Source organism: Megachile rotundata, chromosome 10 (assembly GCF_050947335.1).
Source record: "Megachile rotundata isolate GNS110a chromosome 10, iyMegRotu1, whole genome shotgun sequence".
Taxonomy (NCBI): Eukaryota; Metazoa; Arthropoda; class Insecta; order Hymenoptera; family Megachilidae; genus Megachile; species Megachile rotundata.
The window spans coordinates 5,652,361-5,674,146 of record NC_134992.1 but is presented as its reverse complement, the minus strand read 5'-3'; the positions used below and the strand labels follow the sequence as shown (position 1 = coordinate 5,674,146).

Here is a 21,786-nt window from a genome sequence, read left to right as displayed (position 1 = left end):
GGTACCCTAGGAAAAGCTATCGAGGGACTCGGGTAAAATGGCTGACTTAACGAGGCTGCTGTCTAGGTACACCCACGGAATTTTCGAATGACGATTATCGGCCGATCTAAGGTGTTTGTTGACCGTGGCCGGGCTACGTTCGCTTCCGGTACAGAAGAAGAACACCTTTCGTTTTAGAGCCTTTCTAGTCACGCTCCGGTGAAATCGAGCGTGGCTTTTTACTCTCGTACACGGTTACCGCATCGCTTGGTTTTATTCGAACACGTAAGCGTGCTCGTTTAACGGAATGATAAATTATTCCATCATTTCTGCTTTCCTTTGTACTACATGGTATACACGGTTGTTTATTTTAAGAGTATGAAACACGTATCGAATGCGCGTTTCACCCGCAAACATCGAATCGTTATAATGTAAAATTGGTCGGACGTTATTGCAAATTCGCCGGAAAAGCGATTACACGTGACCATGGGAATAAATTATACGATGCGATTATTAAATCTATACAGTGCAGGTGCGGTGAGTTGTGCCTGTAAACGATGTACTCCACGGAATATCGTATTTAAACATTTTGGTTTCGAGTGGCGCACTCGATTCGTGCATTTTGTAAACTGTCATGTGCATTAATGTCGGTTACCATGCAATTACATTTTATCCCCTTTGCCTAGGTTCAAAAGCGGGACATCGAACAAAAATATTTACAGGTACCAAACAAAATCTCGAAGGAAATTTTCCGTAGCGTTCAACGAACGGGCATCGACGCTCTTCGGGGAAACATTTTGAAACAACCGATGTTCTCCAGCCCGGAATATCGTCATATCTCACGGCAACGTAGGTCCGGAGATTGTTGCTCCTTCTCGCGTGCTGTGTGTGTATGTTGCAGCAGAAACTCGGAGAAATTGCAACTAGCAGCGCTTGCGCCCCGTTAAACGGGCGAGAACGGAAAGGGGGTGAAAAGCTTGGAAGAGCGGAGACGTGGTGGGGCGCTAATGAAGAATAAGACGCAGATAGGTTGCTTGGTAAATGACGAAGAAGGACGAGGAGCAAAAGACCCAAACTCGTTCGACCAACACGAGGGACGAGGTGGAGGAAATGCAAAACAGTTGAACGCGGAGGAACATTGATGAAAGACGAAGACACGGTTCGTCGAACAAAGACAACGGTTGCTGAAGTACCAGCCAGGCAATAAGAGACTGAGCGAGTGAATTCTAGCGAAAGGACGAGCTCGAAAGAAAAGGACGAGTCCGAAGTTCGACGTAAACTTCGCCGAGGAGGGAGGACAAAGGCGGGAGATACACGGGTAGAAAAATGCGAAGATCAACGAGATAACTCTTCGAGGTCTGGGTTAGTTAGAGAGGAAAGGAGTCGAAGACGAGACGCGAACGAATGCGAACGCAGAACAAGGACGGTCGAAAGGAAGACACAAAATAGGTGGACGAGGGTGAACGGGGGTTAAAACGGGACGCAAATAGCCAGGCTTAAGGGGTTGAAGAGGGGAGAGATGGTGGAGGGAGTCCCGGTGTTTACGACGAAAAGGAGGAAAAGAGGACTGAAAAGCTCCCCACCATCGTGAAGGTGGAAAATCTCGGTCGTTCTGGAGGCAACCGTCAGGAGTCGACGCCGCGAGCTTTTACGTGCGCCTCGAAGAAGAAGAAGAAGAAGGAGGCGAAGAAACGACTTTCCACCTCCAGAAGGAGACCGCCTCGGGTCACCACCACTACCCGGTGCCTAGAAAAGGGGTGGATGCCTTCATCCGCGGAACTGGGCGCGACTAACCTCTATTGATCGTAAGAAGACTTGCACACCTACGATCCTCACACTTTCATGCGCCATTTCATACCGGGTGATTCGCGCGCAAATTCGTGTATTACGTCGGAATTTTACTTATTTACAAATTAAAATCAATTAGTTAAGATGGAAAATATGCGTAGTGCTCAATGAACAGCACATGGGATCCAATGTATTCACATATGAGACTCATCACCATCCATTGTTTCTTTAGTGATGCTTGCAGACACATTGTTAACAATATTTTAGTTTCGCTTCACTTGTTTTATTTTTTTACTGTTGTCTTAGTATACAGTTGATATTCACCGTATTTCGATATAACGCATAGCTATAGAACGTGTGGTGATCTAACGCGTAGCTATACAGCGTTTGGTGATTTATGGCGTTGTAATCGAACCCTTTGTGATCTAATCCGTAGTTATACAACGCTTAGTGATTTATCACGTTATCGTCATGCGATGTAACACCTGTGATCTAAGGCGCAGCGATGTAACACGCGGTGATCTAACGAACAGCGATGTAACCCGTAGCGATCCAGTGCGCAGCGATTTAACACGTGGCAATCTGACGAGTAGTGATTTAACTCGTAGCGATTTAACACGTGGGGATCTAACGTGGAGAAATGTAACACGTGGAGATTTGATGCGTAGGGATGTAATACGTAGCGATGTAATGCGTAGATGTAATATGTGGCGATTTTGCGTGTAGCGATGTAACACATGGAGAATTGACGCATGGCAATTTAACCTGATCTGATTCCTTCTCCTCAGTCCCACTTATTAATTTCCATAATTATATGGGAATAATAATCTTAACGAAAGAATATATTTTATTTCACGAACACCCGTTGTATGCCGAATCTAACCGGGTGGGTTTTGCAGGTCCATGGGTTCGTAAGAAGCGCAGCTTCATCCTCGACATAAGAACATGGTTGTTGGTGGTGGTGGTGGCGACGATGCAAAGGGGTTCGTCGGAGGTTGCCAGAGGGTGGCAAGGAGGAGGCGAGACGGGAAACTAAGTTGTATTGATCCTAGGCTGCAGGGGTGGAAAACCAGGCAGGGTTAGTACGTGTTCTTAATCGCCAAGTGACCACCCTCGTGTTCTCTCTTTCTCTCTCTTCCTCTTCGTCATTCTCTTTCTCTCTCTCTCTCTGTTCCTCCAGTTCTGTCTCCTCTTCGTGTTTCTCCACCTTCCAGCTCCCAAGCAGCGCTATATCCGACCAAGCTAAAGGGGTCTCGCTTCTCACCCTCGAGAACTGGGACCCTCCAACCACCTTCCGAAATCGCCAACGCCATTCGGCCGAGGCATTGTTTCAGGATTAGGTAAGGAACTGCGGTATTGTTCTCTGTTGTATGACGCGTTATTGCTTCGATGAAAAATCATCTTGTTAGCGGATGTTCTGGTCCTTTTGTTTTTGTTTAGAGGTTCCTTGCGTCCGGAATCTACTGGATCGTTTCAATGTTTCTGCATGTTAAATTGATGTGATGAGATGTAGAATTTTATGAACAGCTCTTAACAACAAAATTTTGAAACTTGATGTATTTAGTCTTAACACTAAACGAACTGCGTTTAAACACAGTTTAAAATGGAAGATAAATAAATAATAAAATTTGAAGTAAATGTACTCATTGATTTCTTATTCTAGTGAAAATTAGCTAGCGGTGATTTGATCAATTTGGTTTCATATACGCCATGCAGGGAATCCACGTAAGGTAACTTCGTTCAGCTCAACCCTTGAAATTCTTGCGTGCTTGTCACGAAGAAATTCGACGAGAAGACAATTTCATTACCGTATCCGAAACGATATTCAGTTTTCCGTTAAGGGTGTAACGGTCGGCGTTAGTTCGAGAGGCTGACAGTGTATGTCTGGCGGCATATTATGTCGCTTAAAATTCAAAACCGTGAAAGACATCCGGAGAGGTGTCAACATTAATTGGATTCTGTTGAAACTCGTATGTTACTGTCCATGCCGACTGGAAAAGCATGAAAGGAATGATGTGAACGGCGAAGTTGAGGGGTGGCGAAAACACGATTAACGAATACGCTGGCCGCTTTGCTTAAATTTCAAATTGGCCAGGTTAGATCGCAGGTGAAATTGTGTACAACTGCGGTACGTTCGGTCGCCGGTCGGAGTTAATTATAGAATGAAAATTTGAATTATGGAACGTAATTACGCGTCGCTTTTATTCGCGACCGAGAGTGCCGAGGACGGTATCGTTATGAACATTCATATTAATGGACGCAGAAAATGAAACGGCGTTCGACGAATAATTGCGTGAACAAAGATACATCTAATATATCGATTTGATTAATCCCGGAAGGTTGGATCATTTGTAAACCAGACCTGTGTTGATAAATATTGTGGATTTTTAATTTTTGATTGAGAAATTTTAATATATAGTAGGATTTTGTTGTATTAATTGTTATGCTATCATCGTTGTAGGACGTGGAAATAATTGCAATCAAAATTGCAAATTTTTTGATCATAACGAATTATCAATTCCAAGAATTTTTGCTGTTGTAGTCTGTGGTAATATAATGAGGGTTTATTGAAGTAGATTAAATACATTATTTAGTGAAAAGAAATAATTTGTAGAGTATAACTAAAATTAAAAAATTCTGGAGCTTATTGTAGAAATTGTATATTCTTAAAATTAGTTAATATTTGTTAAACGTATTTTTATATATGATTATAAATTATAATTGTATAATTTCTCATATTTTCACAAAGTTACATAATACGTATATTTGTTGACATATTAATATTCATCATTAATACGTTAATCATATACATAATCAGTGAACATCACACAAAACACGTTCATTTTTATAATGTCATGTTGAAAATAAGAATTAATATTAATAAAAATTAAATCTCACACTGCATCATTAAATATTTGGCTGTATCATGCGAGAATTAAAAAGTAAACAATTTTGAATGGTTGCACAAAATGGCCGATGCAGCGATCCGGCGAGTTTCAAGAAATATCGGGTCAGTTTCCAAAGAGAAATCTGTCCCACGACCTTCAACCCCTTTGAAATTCTTCCCCTCTCGCCGAGAAGAGAAGTTACCCTCTTCGAAATCCGGATTCTGCGGTCCAGGGATTCCAGCAGCAGAAGGTGTCCCGTGGGATTTTCGGATGCGAACGCGTAACACCGTCGATTTCCAGTTTTTGTACTTGATCAACAAGAATACTGGTTTTGCGCTCTCTGTGTACGAAACGACCTTTTTGTATCGAATCTTTTATCTTGTCATTTCCTGAGTATATAATCTCGTATTAAACAATCTTTGTGAACTGTATATTTCCTTATCTTTGATAATTAAACGAAATGTTAGGAAGAAAATAGCAAATAATCTTCAGAGTATAAAATAATCTACGAATTTTTCGAGACCTGTTTTATCTGAAGAAGTCATTTTATTCTTTCCTGATAAATGCTTCGAATATTGTACTATTTCTTAATAATGTGAAGACTTAATAATTTAGTAATTAATAAGTAACCTTAATAATTTCTGTAATTAAAAATTGTATGATTTCGATGAGTTTATTTTGTTAATCAAATTGATGTTTGCGTTTTTTTTCAAACAATAGTAAATTTTAATTGTATATTATTCTACAATTAATACTTCTTAATTTTACAACTTTTTCAAGTGTATATTTTTTGTAACAACATGTTTGTTTAAATGTTAGTAATATTGGACCGGAGAACAATTGGTTACATCATTGGATAGAGATACATTAACTGAGAATTAATTACTTTTATGCTATCATAGTGGACGGAAAACTGTTCGAGATAGTTACTTCATTAATTAAGCTTTCATTCACAACGTCTGTGCGATTATTGTGTCTGATACCTCTGATGGCTTTGCTGTGTATATGAATTATGGGTAACATATTTGTTTCGTGATCAAGTTCCACGTATACACTTTCAAATTTGTATGCTAATTAATTACGTTTCGAATTTCGATATGGATTCGACATATAAATAAGCATGTATAATTTATTACCTTCCGAAGAAAACTAAATCTTAAAAATAATTTTAATGTTTAATATAACAATTTATAATTCCCGAATTTTTAGGTGTACTCATGTATTTTAAATTTGTTTTAATATTTTCATGTATTCTAAATTTATTTTGAAATTTTCATATATTCTACATTTATTTTCAAATTTTACACGTATTTTAAATGTGCTGGTTTACAAATTTGATTTCGCAAAATTGAAATTAGATTTACATCTTATTTAAAAAAAAAATGATTTTGTAAAATTAAATTAAACTTACAAAAATTAAATTTTTCAAAATTAAATTAAATTTAGTTCTTTTTAACTTTATATTTTTAAATTGTTTATCAAAAATGTTTACAGCAAAATAAAATATTTAGTTTCATCTGAAAAAAAGTTGACTTGGAAATTTCCAAAGATCCTTAATTCATAAAAAAATACTATTATATAATAATCCTTGTAACATCACAAAACTCTAATAAATAAATTTTATTCATATTTCTATAAATAAGGTTACGTTCTTCGTGAATTCTGAATTTGTGAATTCATGTACCATTTTGTACACGCTTTAATGCGTCCATAAATATATGTGAAAAGTATAAATGTATACAGTAAACGTTTGCTTAGTATACCACCTACATATGTATACAAGTTTATGTACTAATTGATACAATACTGGTCATGTTGTTATATGTCGCGTAACTCTTGATCAAATAGTCGAAATAAATAAGCACCATATATGCGCGAATGACGTATACGTTTCCAATAACAGTACACTTCATAATACTATGGATCTTTTATTTAAAATCCAGTCTCAATTGTATAATTAATAGAGTAAGATAAATATAAAAAATATTTTAATAGTGTTAGTATAACAAATTTTTTCTGCGACACTTTGCAATATTTAAAAACCACTTCGTAACTGAATGATTAATAAAATAAGATAAATACAAGAAAGTTGTTTTAACAGTGTTGAAACTCAAGTATACAAAATTGTGATATTTTGCAATATTTTAAGAAAGAATAAAATTTGTAAATACTTCTGGGTCTAAAAGTTCAAGAATTTCAATGATCTAATGTCTCAAAGTTCCAATGTCTCCAAGTCTCCTTTGTAAATCTTGAAATTTAGTAACTTAAAAATTTTAGGAGTTTCAAAGTTTTGAAACTTCAGCGTTTCAACGTTTCAAAATCTGCATATCTCAAGTTCTATATACAAAATTCCAAAATTTTCTACATTTCTAACCTCCAAAGTCTAAACGTTCCAAAGATCAAAAACTTCAATTTTCGAACCTTCCAAAGTCCTAACGACCCTATATTCCAAAATCCCAAAGTCCTATCATTCCACTATTCCAAAACTCCAAATTCTCAATGTCCCAAAATCACAAATTCCCAAAATCCCACATTTCAAAGATACAAATTCCTAACCTCCAAAGTACAACAGTTCGAAAACCTTAAAACTCTAAAATTAAAAAATTCCAAGCTTGCAAATTAAAAGATCCGAATATCCTAAACTCCCATAGTCCCTAACAAAAAGAAAAAAAACACCAGTTAACAAAGTAGCGAGTTAACGAGTTGTCCCTTTCGTATTTCATCTAAAAACAAAGTAAATACCCCCTCACCAACTCTCGGAGTCATCCTGCATCCCCACAAAATGAAATTCCGGAAAGCAACTCACGTTTCGGTTCTTAATATCCGGATAACGTGTGAGCAGCAAATGCAACGTATCAGTACCGATGCATTCGATTTAGTGTTACACGATCCAGGTTACAGCTAACGCTGATTGTGTAATTTCTCGCGTTGCTGCGGTAATATTTCCGCATTGGCTCATTGGGAGGCGCGGTTCGGCCGCAAACAAACCCCGAAACAACAATTGATTCCGGCAAACACGTCGCGTCGAGGACGCGTGCAAAACAGCGAACAAGGGATTTTCTTGCTTACCATTGGACAGGGGGTTGGCCAGGCTACCAAATTTACGGGATTGTATCCATGCGAGAGGCTTTTTGCTCGGCCACGACACGACTTTGCTTCGCCGTTAATTACGCGCTGATAAGTTCCCAAACCTCTGGCGACAACTTTTTGCCAACTTTTGCTGAAAACTGAACGGTTCTTCGCGAAACTTCTTCAACCCCACATTTTCTGTATTGCGATGTCTACGCGGGAAGAATTGGTATTTGATTGCAAATGAATACTGAATTGCATTTCGCTTAGAATTCAATTTTGATTTGCTTACAAATAAATTTTACTTGGAATTAAATTTTGACTTGTTTATAATTGAATTTTGTTTTGCTATGATTTGGTACTTGCTTAGAATTGAATTTTACTTTGCTAAGAATTAGATGTTGATTAGAATTGAATTTTACTCTGCTAAGAATTGGATTTTGCTTAGAATTGAATTCTGCTTTGCTAAGAATAAAAATTTTGCTTAGAATTGAATCTTGATTTGTTTACAATTGAATTTTGCTTAGAATTGAATTTTACTTTGCTAAGAGTTGGTACTTGCTTAGAATTGGATATTGCTTAGCATCGAATTTTGCTTTGACAAAAATTGGATGTTGCTTGGATTAATTAAAGCTAATTTGATTTAAAAGTAGTGAAGTTGAAACCAAATAAAATTTAAATACAAAGGTCAATATTGTATAACCTTTTTTATTTTGCAACATATAGCAGTTTATTTTAACAAATTTTCATTATTATACAATACTTTTTAATCGATCTGTGATATAAATATATTTTAACCATAAATTTCTTTCTGTTTGAGTTCAAAATATATCTCTATACAGAATTGAAGAAGAACATGTAACAAGTGATGAAACCACCTAACCTAATCATAATACAGTACATTTTTGTGAAAGTTTGAAGACGTAAATTTTTAGTTCTTACAGTTAAATAAAGAAACAAATGTGCAATTTGTTTAAATAACATTGATCTTTTAGGCACATAAGGGACAGAGAGGTGAAGGGTATCCCAGATAATTCGAGAGCAATTTGCCTTTTACGTAGCCATAACAGTAAAAGCATCACATATACGCTGGCGAAATTGCAAATAGTCCAATTGTGCGTTTACACGGTTCTTATTAACTTTAATTGAACAGGTAACAGTTGCTTTAACAAAAGAAGATTATTATCGTGCAATATTTGATTGTCGAAAATTGATGGAACTGTAACAAAAGCTTGCGTTTTCGCGTTAACGAAAGAGTACAATTTAACCAGTTGTTTGCGCAACTATTTCGAAATGCATGAAATTAATTGAATACAGTATTCAAAGCAGTAATTGTGTACATGTTTGTTGTTTATCATTATTCTTCTCAGTTAGACAATGCTACTTTATTCTGTAATACGTGCAATAAATTATGTAATATTAGACTGTCATTTAAATTATAATAAATATGGTAGAGAAATTCATGACAAAATTGTTGTCAAAGAGAACTAAAATTATTTGTATTAAATAATTTTTCAAGAAGGTGCTAAAAATTTATTTATTTAACTTAAAAAAAATTTAATGAGTTTGAAATATTTGAATGTAATGTTATATTTGATAATAAATATATAAATATAATACAGTAAATATTTATCATATTTTAAATATTATTTCTACAATATATTATTATATTTTAAATATGTTTTATATAACATACTATTGTAATTGAAATACTTTCATACAATATTGTATTACATTTAAAACATAAAATCTCAAATAAAAGCCTAATAAGAAAATTCACGACATAGTTATCAGTTAAACTAAAACTACAAAAAGATCTATTAACACATTGACTGCCATACTTAAGCAATTGAATATTGCATCCAGTAGTGTTTTAATTTTTAATAAATTTGACCAAATATTTTTACAATATCTTGTTACATTTGTTTTCCATAGATCTATGGAATTAATGCGACAATTTTTTGCGACGAACATATTTTTAATAATAAATGTTAGATCAGTTTAGCAACTTAGTGTCACCCATATATCGATGACGTGGTAGGCAACGTGTTGAAACAGTCGAAATACTAAAAATAAAAAATCGATGAAAACCACAAAGTACACATGTACGCCCGTTACATAAACAGCAGTACATCATGCACCTATTACAAACAGTCTGTATCGAACTCGCTGACTCACTCGTTTCTGAAACTGCAACATTTACAAACGGCGCCAGTTTACACGAGGCAATCTCGCAGCATTATTTCCGTGAGATTTTGTTTCTTCTTTGCGCGAACTCCGAATAACAGTAAGCGAGCATGCCAGCAGAAAATCTCATTTTCCAGCCGAATGTCGGACGAATCTTAATCGGCCGACGGAAATATGCTGCGAGATGTATAATACTCCGTAGGAAATGACGTCATCACTCAGTGCAACGTTAGAGAGGGACAGGAAGAGGAAGACAGAGTCGGAGGTGGAAACGGTAGCAGTAACTGAAGGGGTTCGACACGAGAATGAAGGAACAGGAGGGACAGAGAAATGAAATAGACAGAGATAAATAGAAGTTGCGGGGGAGGATCGGGGTGTAGGTGTACACATATTGCGGAGGGTGTACAGAGGGGTTGGAGGAACAGAGAAAATACGTGTCAAAGAGAGACAGAGAGAGACAGAGAGGGAGATTTTCGCGAAATCCCGGCAGGTAGCCTCGGTTGAGTTATGCTCGTATTTCCCGTCAACACATCCGATGATGTCTACGGTAATGTAACCGAAATGTATGAACGTTTCGTACTGGCACATTTGCACGTGTAAATGCGTGCAGTTGCGACCCCCGCGACGTTTCTCTATGTAACGTTCTGATCTGAGGTCTGTGCCACAAATTGTACGATTTACGTGTCGATAGACGCGTTGATTACCTCGATTTTCATTAACTTTCACAAGGTTGTTTGTCGATTCGATTTACGACGATATTTTCTTGGTGGTTATAAGCAAATTATGAAATAAGTGAAATCATTTATGAGAGTAAGGTTGTTTTACTGTATATTTATGGTATGACGATTCGTAATATTTTGGGAGTATTTAATTTCATATTTATTCGTTGTAATTAATGGAGGATGTTACTTCGTTTTTTAAGTAGCTCTCAAGCTTTTTCATTTTTGTATTTTGTAATTGGTAATTTATCAAATTTTCGTTGTTATGAATACTAAAATTTTCAAGCTTCTAAGTTTTTACATTTAGAAATTTAAAAATCCATAAATTTCCCACAGATTCACAGATTTTTTAGATTTTAGGATGTTTTCATTTCTAGATCAACGAATATGTAGATTTTCGAAGTTCCAAATTCTCATATTTTCAAATTTTCAAATTTCCCAATTCCCAAATTCTCTAACCCCGTTTGTCACAATTTCAAATCCTCAAATTTCCAAATTCTCAAATGTCCAATTTCTCAAACTTCCCAATTCTCAAATTCCCAAATTCTCAAATTCCCAAATTCTCAAATTTCCAAATTCTCACATTTTCAAATCCTCAAATTCCCAAATTCTCACATTTTCAAATCCTCAAATTTCTAAATTCTCAAATGTCCAATTTCTCAAATTTCCAAATTCTCAAATTTCAAAATTCTCAAATGTTCAATTTCTCAAATTTCGAAATTTCGAAATTCCGAAATTCCCAATTTCTCAAATTCCTAATGATTCAAATAATTAAATACTCAAATAACTAAACTTTCATATCTCCAAATTTTCTAATCTAAAAATGCCCAAATCTCCAAATCTTTAAATCCCCAAATCACCAAATGGCCAAAACCCCAAATCCCCAAATGTGTAAAACCCTAAATCCCCAAATCTATAAATTCCTAAATCACCAAATTTTCAAATTTCCAAAATTGAAAATATAATTTAAATAATTATTAAATTACACTAAAATATTTCTCCTTCATTCAACATAACAGGTATAAAACTTGAAAAACTATTTACCACCACTTTTTATCAATTAATTATTTTGATAAGTGAAACAATTTTCACCTACCATAAATTACAAATTCTATCTCATGTAGCAGAAAATGTTATTCATGTAGTATGTTATATTCAAACGATCAATTTCTCCGCAGGCAATGTTGTTTGAAGCTCATTTTCATAAACTTTGTATTAACAAACCCTATGAAGCAGAACGATCTTCCTTATATAACACAAACATTCTGAAATACTAGACGCAAAGTCCCTCATGCAACACGTTGCCACGTCTCCGGTTAGATTCCCCCTTTTTCGTTATTTTATTCTTGCCGCGTTAGCATATTTTACGTAAGCATGTGTTCTCCATAAACTAAGTACATATTGTGTTATGTGAGTAATTACTATATTGTACAATTTGTATACATTTAAACTTGAAACACAATATTATTCCGAAGCTTTCATGAATATTTTAGAAGTTTTGAGAGATATAGGGTATTCAATTTTGAAATTTTGTAGTGGTAATTCTTTTATGTGTATTACGAAAGTTATTGGAGGAAAGAAATATAAAGACAATTTAAATATAATCTTGTTACAGTAGACTAATTTTTATTCATATTGACGCCTGGTATAATTTTGTAAAATTTTTCGAAATTTTTCCGAGATAAATATAACATTTTTTAATGAAGATGAAAGCATTAGACTTGTGATTATATTGTTTCGTTAATGTGAAGTAGCTAAGGCATAGTTAAATAAACGAATAAATAAGAATTTTTTAATTTATATAACGTAAAATTAAAAATTCAGGAAGTGTAGAAAAGAATTTTCGTGTTCTAATTTTCAAAGAAATTCTAAAACTTTATAATTCTATAGTTTCTAAATTTCTATATTATTGATTTCTAAATTTCTAAATTCCTAAAATTCCTATAATCCCTAAAATTCCTAAAATTCCTAAAATTCCTAAAATTCCTAAAATTCCTAAAATTCCTAAAATTCCTAAAATTCCTAAAATTCCTAAAATTCCTAAAATTCCTAAAATTCCTAAAATTCCTAAAATTCCTAAAATTCTTAAAATTCCTAAAATTTCTAAAATTCTCAAATTCTCAAATTCTCAAATCCTAAAACCCTAAAACTCTAAAATCCTGAAATGCTTATATTCCAAAATCCTAAAGTTCTAAAATTTGAAAATCCTAGAATTCCAAAGTCACAAAATTCCAAAATTCCCAAATTCCAACATTTGAAGTTCTCAAAATCAGAAAATCCCAAAATCCTAAAATTTCAAAATTCCAAAGACTCAAATTTGTAAATTCTGTTATCCTAGATCTAAAAAACTTCGAACTCCTTACTCCCAAATCTCTAAAATCCAAAAATTCCAAAATCCCACCGTCCCAAAATTCAAAAACCCTGACTTCTCACATCCCATTTTCAAAATATCAATTTCCTCTCTCACAATTCCCATTCCAAATAAAACAGATTTTCGAACAAAACTCATGCATACTTCACATTTTATACATGACCCACTAAAAACCTTCCAACCAATACGTTCCATACATTAAAAGTCTCCGCTCTAATCTCTAGGTCAAGTCTTCCATCGATTCCCGTTTCCAGCAACCTCAATCGGGCTCTATGACAAAATTGATCGTCATCCAGGTCGCCACACTTTCCCCGAATTAAAGTTGCCGAATCGAGGCCGTCGAACCAAGGGTGGAAAACAAGCAAGCGGTCAGTTCGATTCTCTTTCGTCCCCCACTTCGTAGCTGCTGAAACACCCGCATGCGCCGTAAAAAAGCACGGCTGCTACGGGTTCGTTTTACTCTTCCAGCTTCGTCTACCGGTTAGCCGATAAAAAAGCTCCGTCGCGAGACTGCCGGTTCGACGTTCCCGTAGACTGTGCCGTCGTTTCGTTCGGTGTCGAATTTCGCGGTGAATCGGTTTTTTTTCTGGTGTCGAGACTCTTCGTCGTTGGACTTGCAAGGCTAAGAAGAAGGATCGAAAGAAACGAAAGCAGAAAAAATTTCTGCGACTCGGGGATGAAAAGTCGTGGAAGCCGGAGAAGTCGGACATTTTAAAGGATATTACTTGGGGTTATCTTGTACGATCTCCGCATCTGTTCTGGTGATCGTTCTAGTCGACGTCCATGGCCTCCACGTCGGATATAAGGGTTGCTTCTCCGTGGAAACCCGGGGGTGAGAATAGGAACAGACCACGCCTCTTGTCTAAGGTTACCCCCACCTTGATTCTCGAACGATCTCCCTCCGCTACCGTGCGGGAAACCTAAGATTTTTCCATTCCACCCCCTTCCACACCTCTTGCCGCCAGTACACTCTTGGCTGCTACCCCCTCCCTTGCTCACGGTTCACCCCTTACACCCGCCCCTCTCCTCTAGGAGAGTATCAACCCCCCTTCTTCTATTGATCCGGGTCTAAGGTCGTTTCTTGCGCTCCAGGAGCTGGCTACGCGAATCCCGCCGGACCGAAGAAAACATGTCTTTGCACTCGTTTTTTCATCCCTCTTTTTTCTCCTCTTTCTCCGGTAACCTTGAAAGTCCCTTTTTTACTCCACACCGTGATTTACGCTGCGATGGGATTTCGCTCACACTTTCGTAGCACCTGTTCGTGTTCGCTTGCCTTGTTATTCATTTTTTACCACTTGTATTTTTATTTGGTTTTAATCTTCTGCACTTCTAGGCTTCTCAATTCCAAAACTTACTAGTTAAATTTAACGTATTCTTTGTGGTTATTTCTTTATTGTTAATTGTTACTATTTTTTCTCTATATTTATACTTGTAACGCTATAGATAAATTTATGTATTATTATATTGATTTAATTAAAGGATATTTATTTCAAATTGTTTTATTAAATTTAATTGTGTGGTTTGCACTTTTTAAATGCAAAGTCAATAGAATCTTGATTTTTTTGGAATATATGTAAATATGTACAAATGTTTTAATATATTAAACAAAATATGTTATTTTGTTGTTTTTCTAATTTTATATGAAACTATTTCAAATATTTCAGGTTTTCAGTTATAAACATATTGCTGATTCGGTACTTATACTTATTCATTGCACATTCATCAGTCTATTCATTCATTTACACATAATATTCACTTACACATCATCAATGTACACATACGTTTACATATTCATCAATATATTTGTTTACTTATTGTAGATTCATTAGTATATTCATGCACGTAGACATTTATGAACTTATGTAATCACTAACATACATTATATGTATGTACAAAATTATATACATAGTCAATATGATGCTATGTATTGATGATGTTCGCGTCATCCACCACAATAAAATGCGTTGAATGATTTTCTCACACAAAATCAATTCGATTAAGAAAGCTTAATTGATTTCTCCCAATTAACAATAACCGATTTCTCCAAATTTAATCAACTTCCCTTAAGAGTTCTTAATCGATGGTTCCAAAAGAAATTGCATAATAGCCAATTTTATTCAACAGTTTTCTAGAATCCGCTTCAGTAGTTGCGTATGGAGAATGTAACACCCAGTCTACGTCCTATGGTGAATGAGCGTGGTGGTTAAGAGAGTATGGGGGAGTAGCGGTGCTTTACCCGGCGGCTGTTAAACACGCTGGGTCTTATCGGTAAAACTGTTCTGTACAGGACTACCACGTTCAGCTATTGGCCCTGGGAGTATCTGTAGCTATCTGTAGCCTTATACTCGTTGTCTGCCAGGTATGCATGTCGGTACGTTATACAACATTAATGCTGGCTCGCTAAAATCGTTCATGCAGCCGTGCCGTGGTGGATCGTTAGGAATGCATATGAGATCGTTTTTCGCCGGCGGTATTGCCATTAATATCCAATCGGTAGATCTAACTTCGCAGTTCCCATTCTAACGTCATCGGTACTTTAAAGTTGCAACAGCGTTTCCTCAAGTATGGCGGCGAGGAACGGTATCAGGACTCCTAATTCCATCGCTCTATTTCGATCGACTGGAAATTGTTCCGACATCGTGACTGTCTCCTGTGTCGGTCACCTATTCAATTCGCGTTCCAAGAGCTCTCTATTGTCACCAAGAAAGTTCGACAAGTTTATTCCATTGTCACTGCTTCGCCATTGGAAACTCGATACCCTCCAATGGCAAATGTTCTTTTTTATTGGTCTATAGATTTCTGCGTCTGCGGAATTGTTCAGTTTATCGACAACATGTTCTTTGCTTTTATACGTGAACTGCTGAAGATTATGTCTGACGAGAACCATTGGGTTACTTTGAAAACATTATTCAAACCAGGTAGATTATTATAAAGTAAAATGTTTTTGTCTGTAAAGCATAATCTGTCTATACTTTGTCTACCAACATATTTTTATTAATTTGAGTTCTCGGTTGAAAATTATGATCAATATTCTTTAAATACTAATTCGTGTACACTACAAATTAATAACAAGTTAATACGTCAATTTTCTTTTACACAATTTAATACACCCTACAAAAAGAAACACTGACCACGTCTTTTAGCAAAAGTGCATTGAAAATCTGAGGGGTTATTTATGCACTGCGTATAACTGCCAGTGGTCTCTGTTAGAACACCTACGTAGTCCCCATCTTGAAATATCATATCTGATCTCCAGTGTGTCGTCTGCAAGTAATAGGCCGAAACTAGAATTTAAATATTGAGCGTAGTACGGTATTCTCAGTGACATTAGCAGTCTATCGCGAAATCCTTAGAGCCTAACATCTCTGGGGCAGGGACATCATTTAATTTGCATCGATATTTGCTGCTTTCCGGTTCTGCCCGATAGATAGGCCGCGCTATTCGAGTTAGGGTACATAGATGCGGATCACTTATAAGCCTGAAGTACATATGTATTCGTGGTAGCCTTTCTCGGCATTAGGCAGCCAGACTAGGGCCTTACGGGTCTCCTGGCAACCAAGCCTATCAAACTATCTTACGGTCTAACCCTTTCCCGAAACCTTCCTCAACCCGTGGAATCTCACTTAGAGCCCTTAACGACTGACCCCGCGGGAGACACTGCGAAATTGAGAAAATTATCCTGCCCTGAATGTTACACGTAGACGATGACTATACGGAACTCGCATCTCTTTGGATTCTCCCTTTAACGCCACCCCCACTGCCCGTAGGGCTTATATAGGCACAAGAAGTCCTGAAGGGACGGCTGAACTAAATGGCCGACCAACCGACTGCCATCTTAGTTGCGAATTAAGGAAAGGGTGGATAACGACCCTCGTCGAAAGACCCCTGCGAACGCGATGCTGCAGGGGGATGCTGCCGTTTCGACTACCCTCGAGCATTCTTTTGCGCCATGATGCAAGCTATGCGTGTCACGCGTGATTTCTTGCTACTGATTTTCGTTATTAATTGAAGGATTTTTTTATTTGGGCGGTTTTCGAAATTTTGAAATTTAGGAATTCAGTTTGGGGTCTTTGAGATATGGAAATTCGGGGATTTAGGAATTTCAGAATTTTGGAACTTAATTTAGATGTTTGGTGATTATGGAATTCGAAAATTTGGGAATTTGGGAATTTAGAAAATTAGGAATTTAGGAATTTAGGAATTTAGGAATTTAGGAATTTAGGAATTTAGGAATTTAGGAATTTAGGAATTTAGGAATTTAGGAATTTAGGAATTTAGGAATTTAGGAATTTAGGAATTTAGGAATTTAGAAATTTAGGAATTGTGAAATATGGGAATTTAATAATTTAGGAATTTGAGAATTTGGATCTTGGAAATTTAAGAATATGCAAACTTACAAATGGAAAAATTCAAAATTATAAATACATAAAATCTTCAAATTTTCAAATCACAAATTCGGACCATCACTTAATTGAATTTTGAGCAATAAACTACTGAAGTTTATGCATTCACGAAGCATCAAATTTCACCAAGTAAATCATTACATACATAATTCCACAAATCACATAACTTATGTCTACTCTGCGGAGTACTACATATACATAAATATCGTTAGTGAGCTGGACATCAAAATACGTTGCAAGAGTTTTATCAGCAACCAAGCTACATTCATATACCCCTAAAATCGGTATGTTTCTCTTTCGAAACACACAAACGGGCTTTCCTCAGAAAGTTTGTATAGACACATTCGAGAAGTCGTCGATCGGGAGCAATTAAGGGACACGTGGTCGCAGGGGAAGCGTGAGCATCGACAAACACCGACAAATTAGATACATACGCGGAGAGGATTCAACCTTAGACGAAGTGTTAGGTCGGTCAAGCCAGGTTGGAAACTACGTACGGCCGGTAATTACGTCGATCGTCGAAAGAACAAACTCCGGATTGGATTAAGCACACGGCTGCACCGGCACCTTCGCCATTTACTGGCCGTGGCCGGCACCGCCGCCACGGTTTACCATAAAGTTTACAACTTCTGTCAAGCTCCGCGCCCGCTGTAACCATACTAGAATGACGACAGACCGACCCTTTGGTCGTCGGTGTCCCTCTACGAACCTTACACTTGTGTTCCCACACACATCCGCCTCGCACACGACTTACACGTGTGTACACACACACAGAGAACGAGTGCATCGACGAAATTAACGACTGGCCTCATTGTTCGTTAGGGGACACCGTGATTGATCGAAATTTCGGACGATCTTTGCGACCGTAACGGGTATCTGATAATTACTGGTGATTTTATGGCGCTTTTCGTCATTTGACATTGTGGTATAAGAGAAAGGGAAATAAAAGTAAGTTCTTCACATTTGGGCTATTTTTTTATCACTTTTTAGGGGTGTACATGGAAATTTCATAAGAAAGCGTGTGAAGCATTAAATTAAGTAGTTGAATACTAAATTAAATATTTAGTACTAAATATTTCGTTTAATATAATACTAAACGTGGCTCGTAGCTAAAATTAGTGGAGTTGCAGAAAATTTGTAGCCTGCATTTTAAAAATTGTGTAAAGAAAAAAAAAGGTTATTTTCGTTCATATACTTTACTGTATAAAGAAAAGATTAAAGAAAGCAGGCACTAAAATGTTATCAAGTATAAATAGGGGTGCAGTTCCACAGAGCCTATGCGAGCCACCACTGCTAAACATTAAACGAAATATTTAAAAACGTCATTAAACTGTCAAACTTAGTTTACAAATTTCTTTTATCATTATACACATCTTTGTCACTGATATTTCACTGTTTATGCAAACTCATCTCAAGACATCTTAGATTCACCATAACTTCATATCAATTCACTAAATTTATTCACAATATTCATTCACCTAATCATTCACCTATAATCACTGACTCATTAGACTCATTCAAACTCATGTTGAATAATTCGTCTAGTTTCTTATAAGAAATGTTACTAAAAACTCCAGAAATTGAGTAAGAGAACTTTGCAACAATTTTGGCGTCTGACTTTTATATGAAAAATTTCTTTTGAAGTTTACATGAAAAATTTTGTTATAAAAAATTGGTAATTCTAGAAATATGATTTTATGTTCTAGTAAGTCCATAGAAAATCCATTTATATATAGTGACAGACTGGCTCTATTCGAGGGTGTTTCGCTTGGGACGCGATTAATTATGGGGTTCCTTTTGGGGCTGCGAAGCTCGAAGCTTTGAGCTCAGTTGGGGGTGGTCGATGGGATGGGAGTATAAGATACGTTCACGGACAACATAGACACTTGGCTTAACTTCCTCAGAGTATTAGATCAATAATTCTAACCTTAAATTGGCTCAGTCATGAACATTGAACACGGGTGCTGCATGTAACATGATATTGCTCCGCGTTGAATATTATTCCGTTATCTAACCAATTTATGCATGGAAACCACCACTTTCTATATTATATTAATATTGCTTTTCTATTTTAAAAAATTGTTTAAAGATTGCGAAATAAATGTGTGAGGAAGTAAATTATTTCTTAAAGGTTGATTTATTGATGTTTGAAAAATATTAGATGGCAAAGATTTCCGAAATGTCACAAAGAAAATTTCTGTTTTAGTAAACTATGTTTCATATACATTTAATCCTTGAACATATATTTTAATTTAACATTTGTTCTTGGTAACTGTATCTTCTCAAAATGCAATACATTACTTTTCTTTAAATAAATCTTTATCATAACAAATGTTGATTTACTATTTTTTTCTTATTAATATCCCTTGCAAGCTTAAAAATTTACTTTCTCAAAATTATAAAATGCAATAACGAGTTAATTCATAGTTAATAGTTAATTAATCAAGTCTCTGTTAAGGGTTGCAGTTCAAAATAAAGTTTGTCAAAGGTAAAAGTTCGACATCAAATCTGAAAAATTTCAAACTCAAGTCCGTCAAGGGTTTCAGTTCAAAATGAAGTTTCTGTCAAAGGTAAAAGTGCAAAATCAAATCTCAAAGATTTAAGTTCAAACTCAAGTCAATTCATTTCAAAATTAAGTCTGTCACAGGTAAAAGTTCAAAATCGAATTTCAAAGATTTGAAACTCAACTCTCCATCAAGGGTTCAAGTCCGAAAGCAAGTTAACAATTTCAGTAAAAACGAAAAAAATTTGATTTCTCCACAATCAACAGCGAACCCAAAATATAAAATATTTGAAATAAATGTCACTTACCAGTCGAGAAACGAGGACGTCGAGGAACATCGACGAGGAGTCATGAAACTTCAGTAATTACGCGATGGACCGAAAAATAGAACTGTTTCCGAGACATAACGTCGCGTAATAAAATTTTTTACGAGGTACGACGGTCACGAACTGTCAGAAATCGTTGGGTTATGAAAAATTGCTTTACGAGCAGAAGGGATGCTGCGTGGACCGCAGCATCCCCGATACTGACCGACAGACCCAGATTTTCGTCTCTTGAAATACGCGGAACCAGTTCTTCGCCGTTAATGCGAGCAATTAAGAAGTGGAATTTTCTTCTTGAAATTCTAAACATTCCCTACCCCGTGCAATCTTGTTCCATTCTTTTCCGAGACCACGGAGGATGACCATTGGTCCATGGTACCGTGAGAACACGGGGTGGTCCAGCGCTTGGTTACCCTTGCCGGCCGGAAGAACAGGTTCTTTTCATCTTCGGACGCTGCGAAAGACGTATCGATGCTCCCTTCTCGAATTTCAAAGACAAATTACGCGTTTTCGTTTTTTCTCTCTTCTTCTTTCTTGCGGATAACGGATAACGCAATAACGCGCAACCCGCTCAGCTGCTCATTCGTGCGTCGTAAGTTTTGTGGTAGGAACAATTTTTAAGTCGGTTTGTAAGTGAAGATTTGTCTGTTGTATTATTCATGTGAAGATGTTGAGAAAGGGTAAAGTGAAGAGGATATGGGATATAGATATGTTCTGGAGTTAAACGTTATGGGTTTTGGATATTCTATTGTTATGCGGAGTTGGGTATGAAAGTAGCCTTTAAATTTAGGACTTGAACAGAAAAGAGATATTTCAATAGTAATGATTTTTTATTTAAATAAATGTACTTGATTTTTATTAATATATTTGGAGATTTTTGAGTAAAAATTTATTCCAAACAAAAATTTCTTTCTTATGAAATAAATAAAACACTGGTTTATAAACGAAGTATCAGTTAACTAGTTAGGTTGCTAGTTAACTGGTATTTTAACAAGTCTTTGTATAACAATTTATTTGTTATCTTCATATTTTTTTGTCCATTTTAAACTAATATTTAATTATTTACATAATGTACGATTTTAATTTCGCATAATTTTTAGTTTTGAAAATTCCTTTACAAGAGGTCATAAAAAGATTGATTTTATTAAACAGTTATCTAAAATTGTTCATTATTTTGTAGTGTAAATGTTTTTTTTTAAAAATACGGTGCTTTTTAAGGGAGACTGGTAATATTTACTGACATTCACCTCACATTTACCTATATTTTTTACACAGTTTCAATGTTTATTAATAATATATTTTGATTCTAAGTAGCAATCGATATTTAATAAAAGAGAAGAAAGAAAAAATATTTTTAATCTTGTCAAAATTTAAGTGTTGGCAGTACAAGTACATCGTTCGTTATATTTTCAATAATATTGACAATGTATATATTCATTGCTTTAACAGCCAATACATAATCTCAATATTGTAAACAATGTCAATATTTATTTACAAAATATTTCTGTTTCATACATACATTCACAATGTATTCAATTAAATTGAGTTACAATCTG

At 35.7% G+C, this 21,786-nt stretch overlaps 2 protein-coding genes across 2 annotated transcripts in view; one reads left to right on the top strand and one right to left on the bottom strand.

Annotated features, from left to right (window-relative positions):
• Window positions 1-20,429, bottom strand: part of LOC143265233 (uncharacterized) — a 42,428-nt gene extending 21,999 nt beyond the window's left edge. The window contains exon 1 of the mRNA XM_076536196.1: window positions 20,216-20,429. Coding sequence (XP_076392311.1) covers window positions 20,216-20,259 — 44 coding nt within the window. The 5' untranslated portion in view covers window positions 20,260-20,429. The remainder of the gene's footprint in view (window positions 1-20,215) is intronic.
• On the top strand, window positions 909-4,742 carry LOC143265305 (uncharacterized). Its single transcript, XM_076536621.1, has 4 exons — window positions 909-1,784; window positions 2,667-2,845; window positions 2,948-3,107; window positions 3,208-4,742. Exons 2-4 carry the CDS (start codon window positions 2,713-2,715, stop codon window positions 3,263-3,265), a joined length of 351 nt encoding a protein of 116 aa, XP_076392736.1. The 5' UTR covers window positions 909-1,784; window positions 2,667-2,712; the 3' UTR covers window positions 3,266-4,742.
• Window positions 20,430-21,786: the final 1,357 nt, after the last annotated feature.

Excerpts from the sequence above, each read along its gene's own strand:
- LOC143265305 (XM_076536621.1), top strand. The coding sequence starts at position 2,713 with ATGGTTGTTGGTGGTGGTGGTGGCGACGATGCAAAGGGGTTCGTCGGA. Across the intron at positions 2,846-2,947 it reads GGGGTGGAAAACCAGGCAGG|TTCTGTCTCCTCTTCGTGTT; the intron begins GTTAGTACGTGT and ends CTGTTCCTCCAG. Across the intron at positions 3,108-3,207 it reads AGGCATTGTTTCAGGATTAG|AGGTTCCTTGCGTCCGGAAT; the intron begins GTAAGGAACTGC and ends GTTTTTGTTTAG.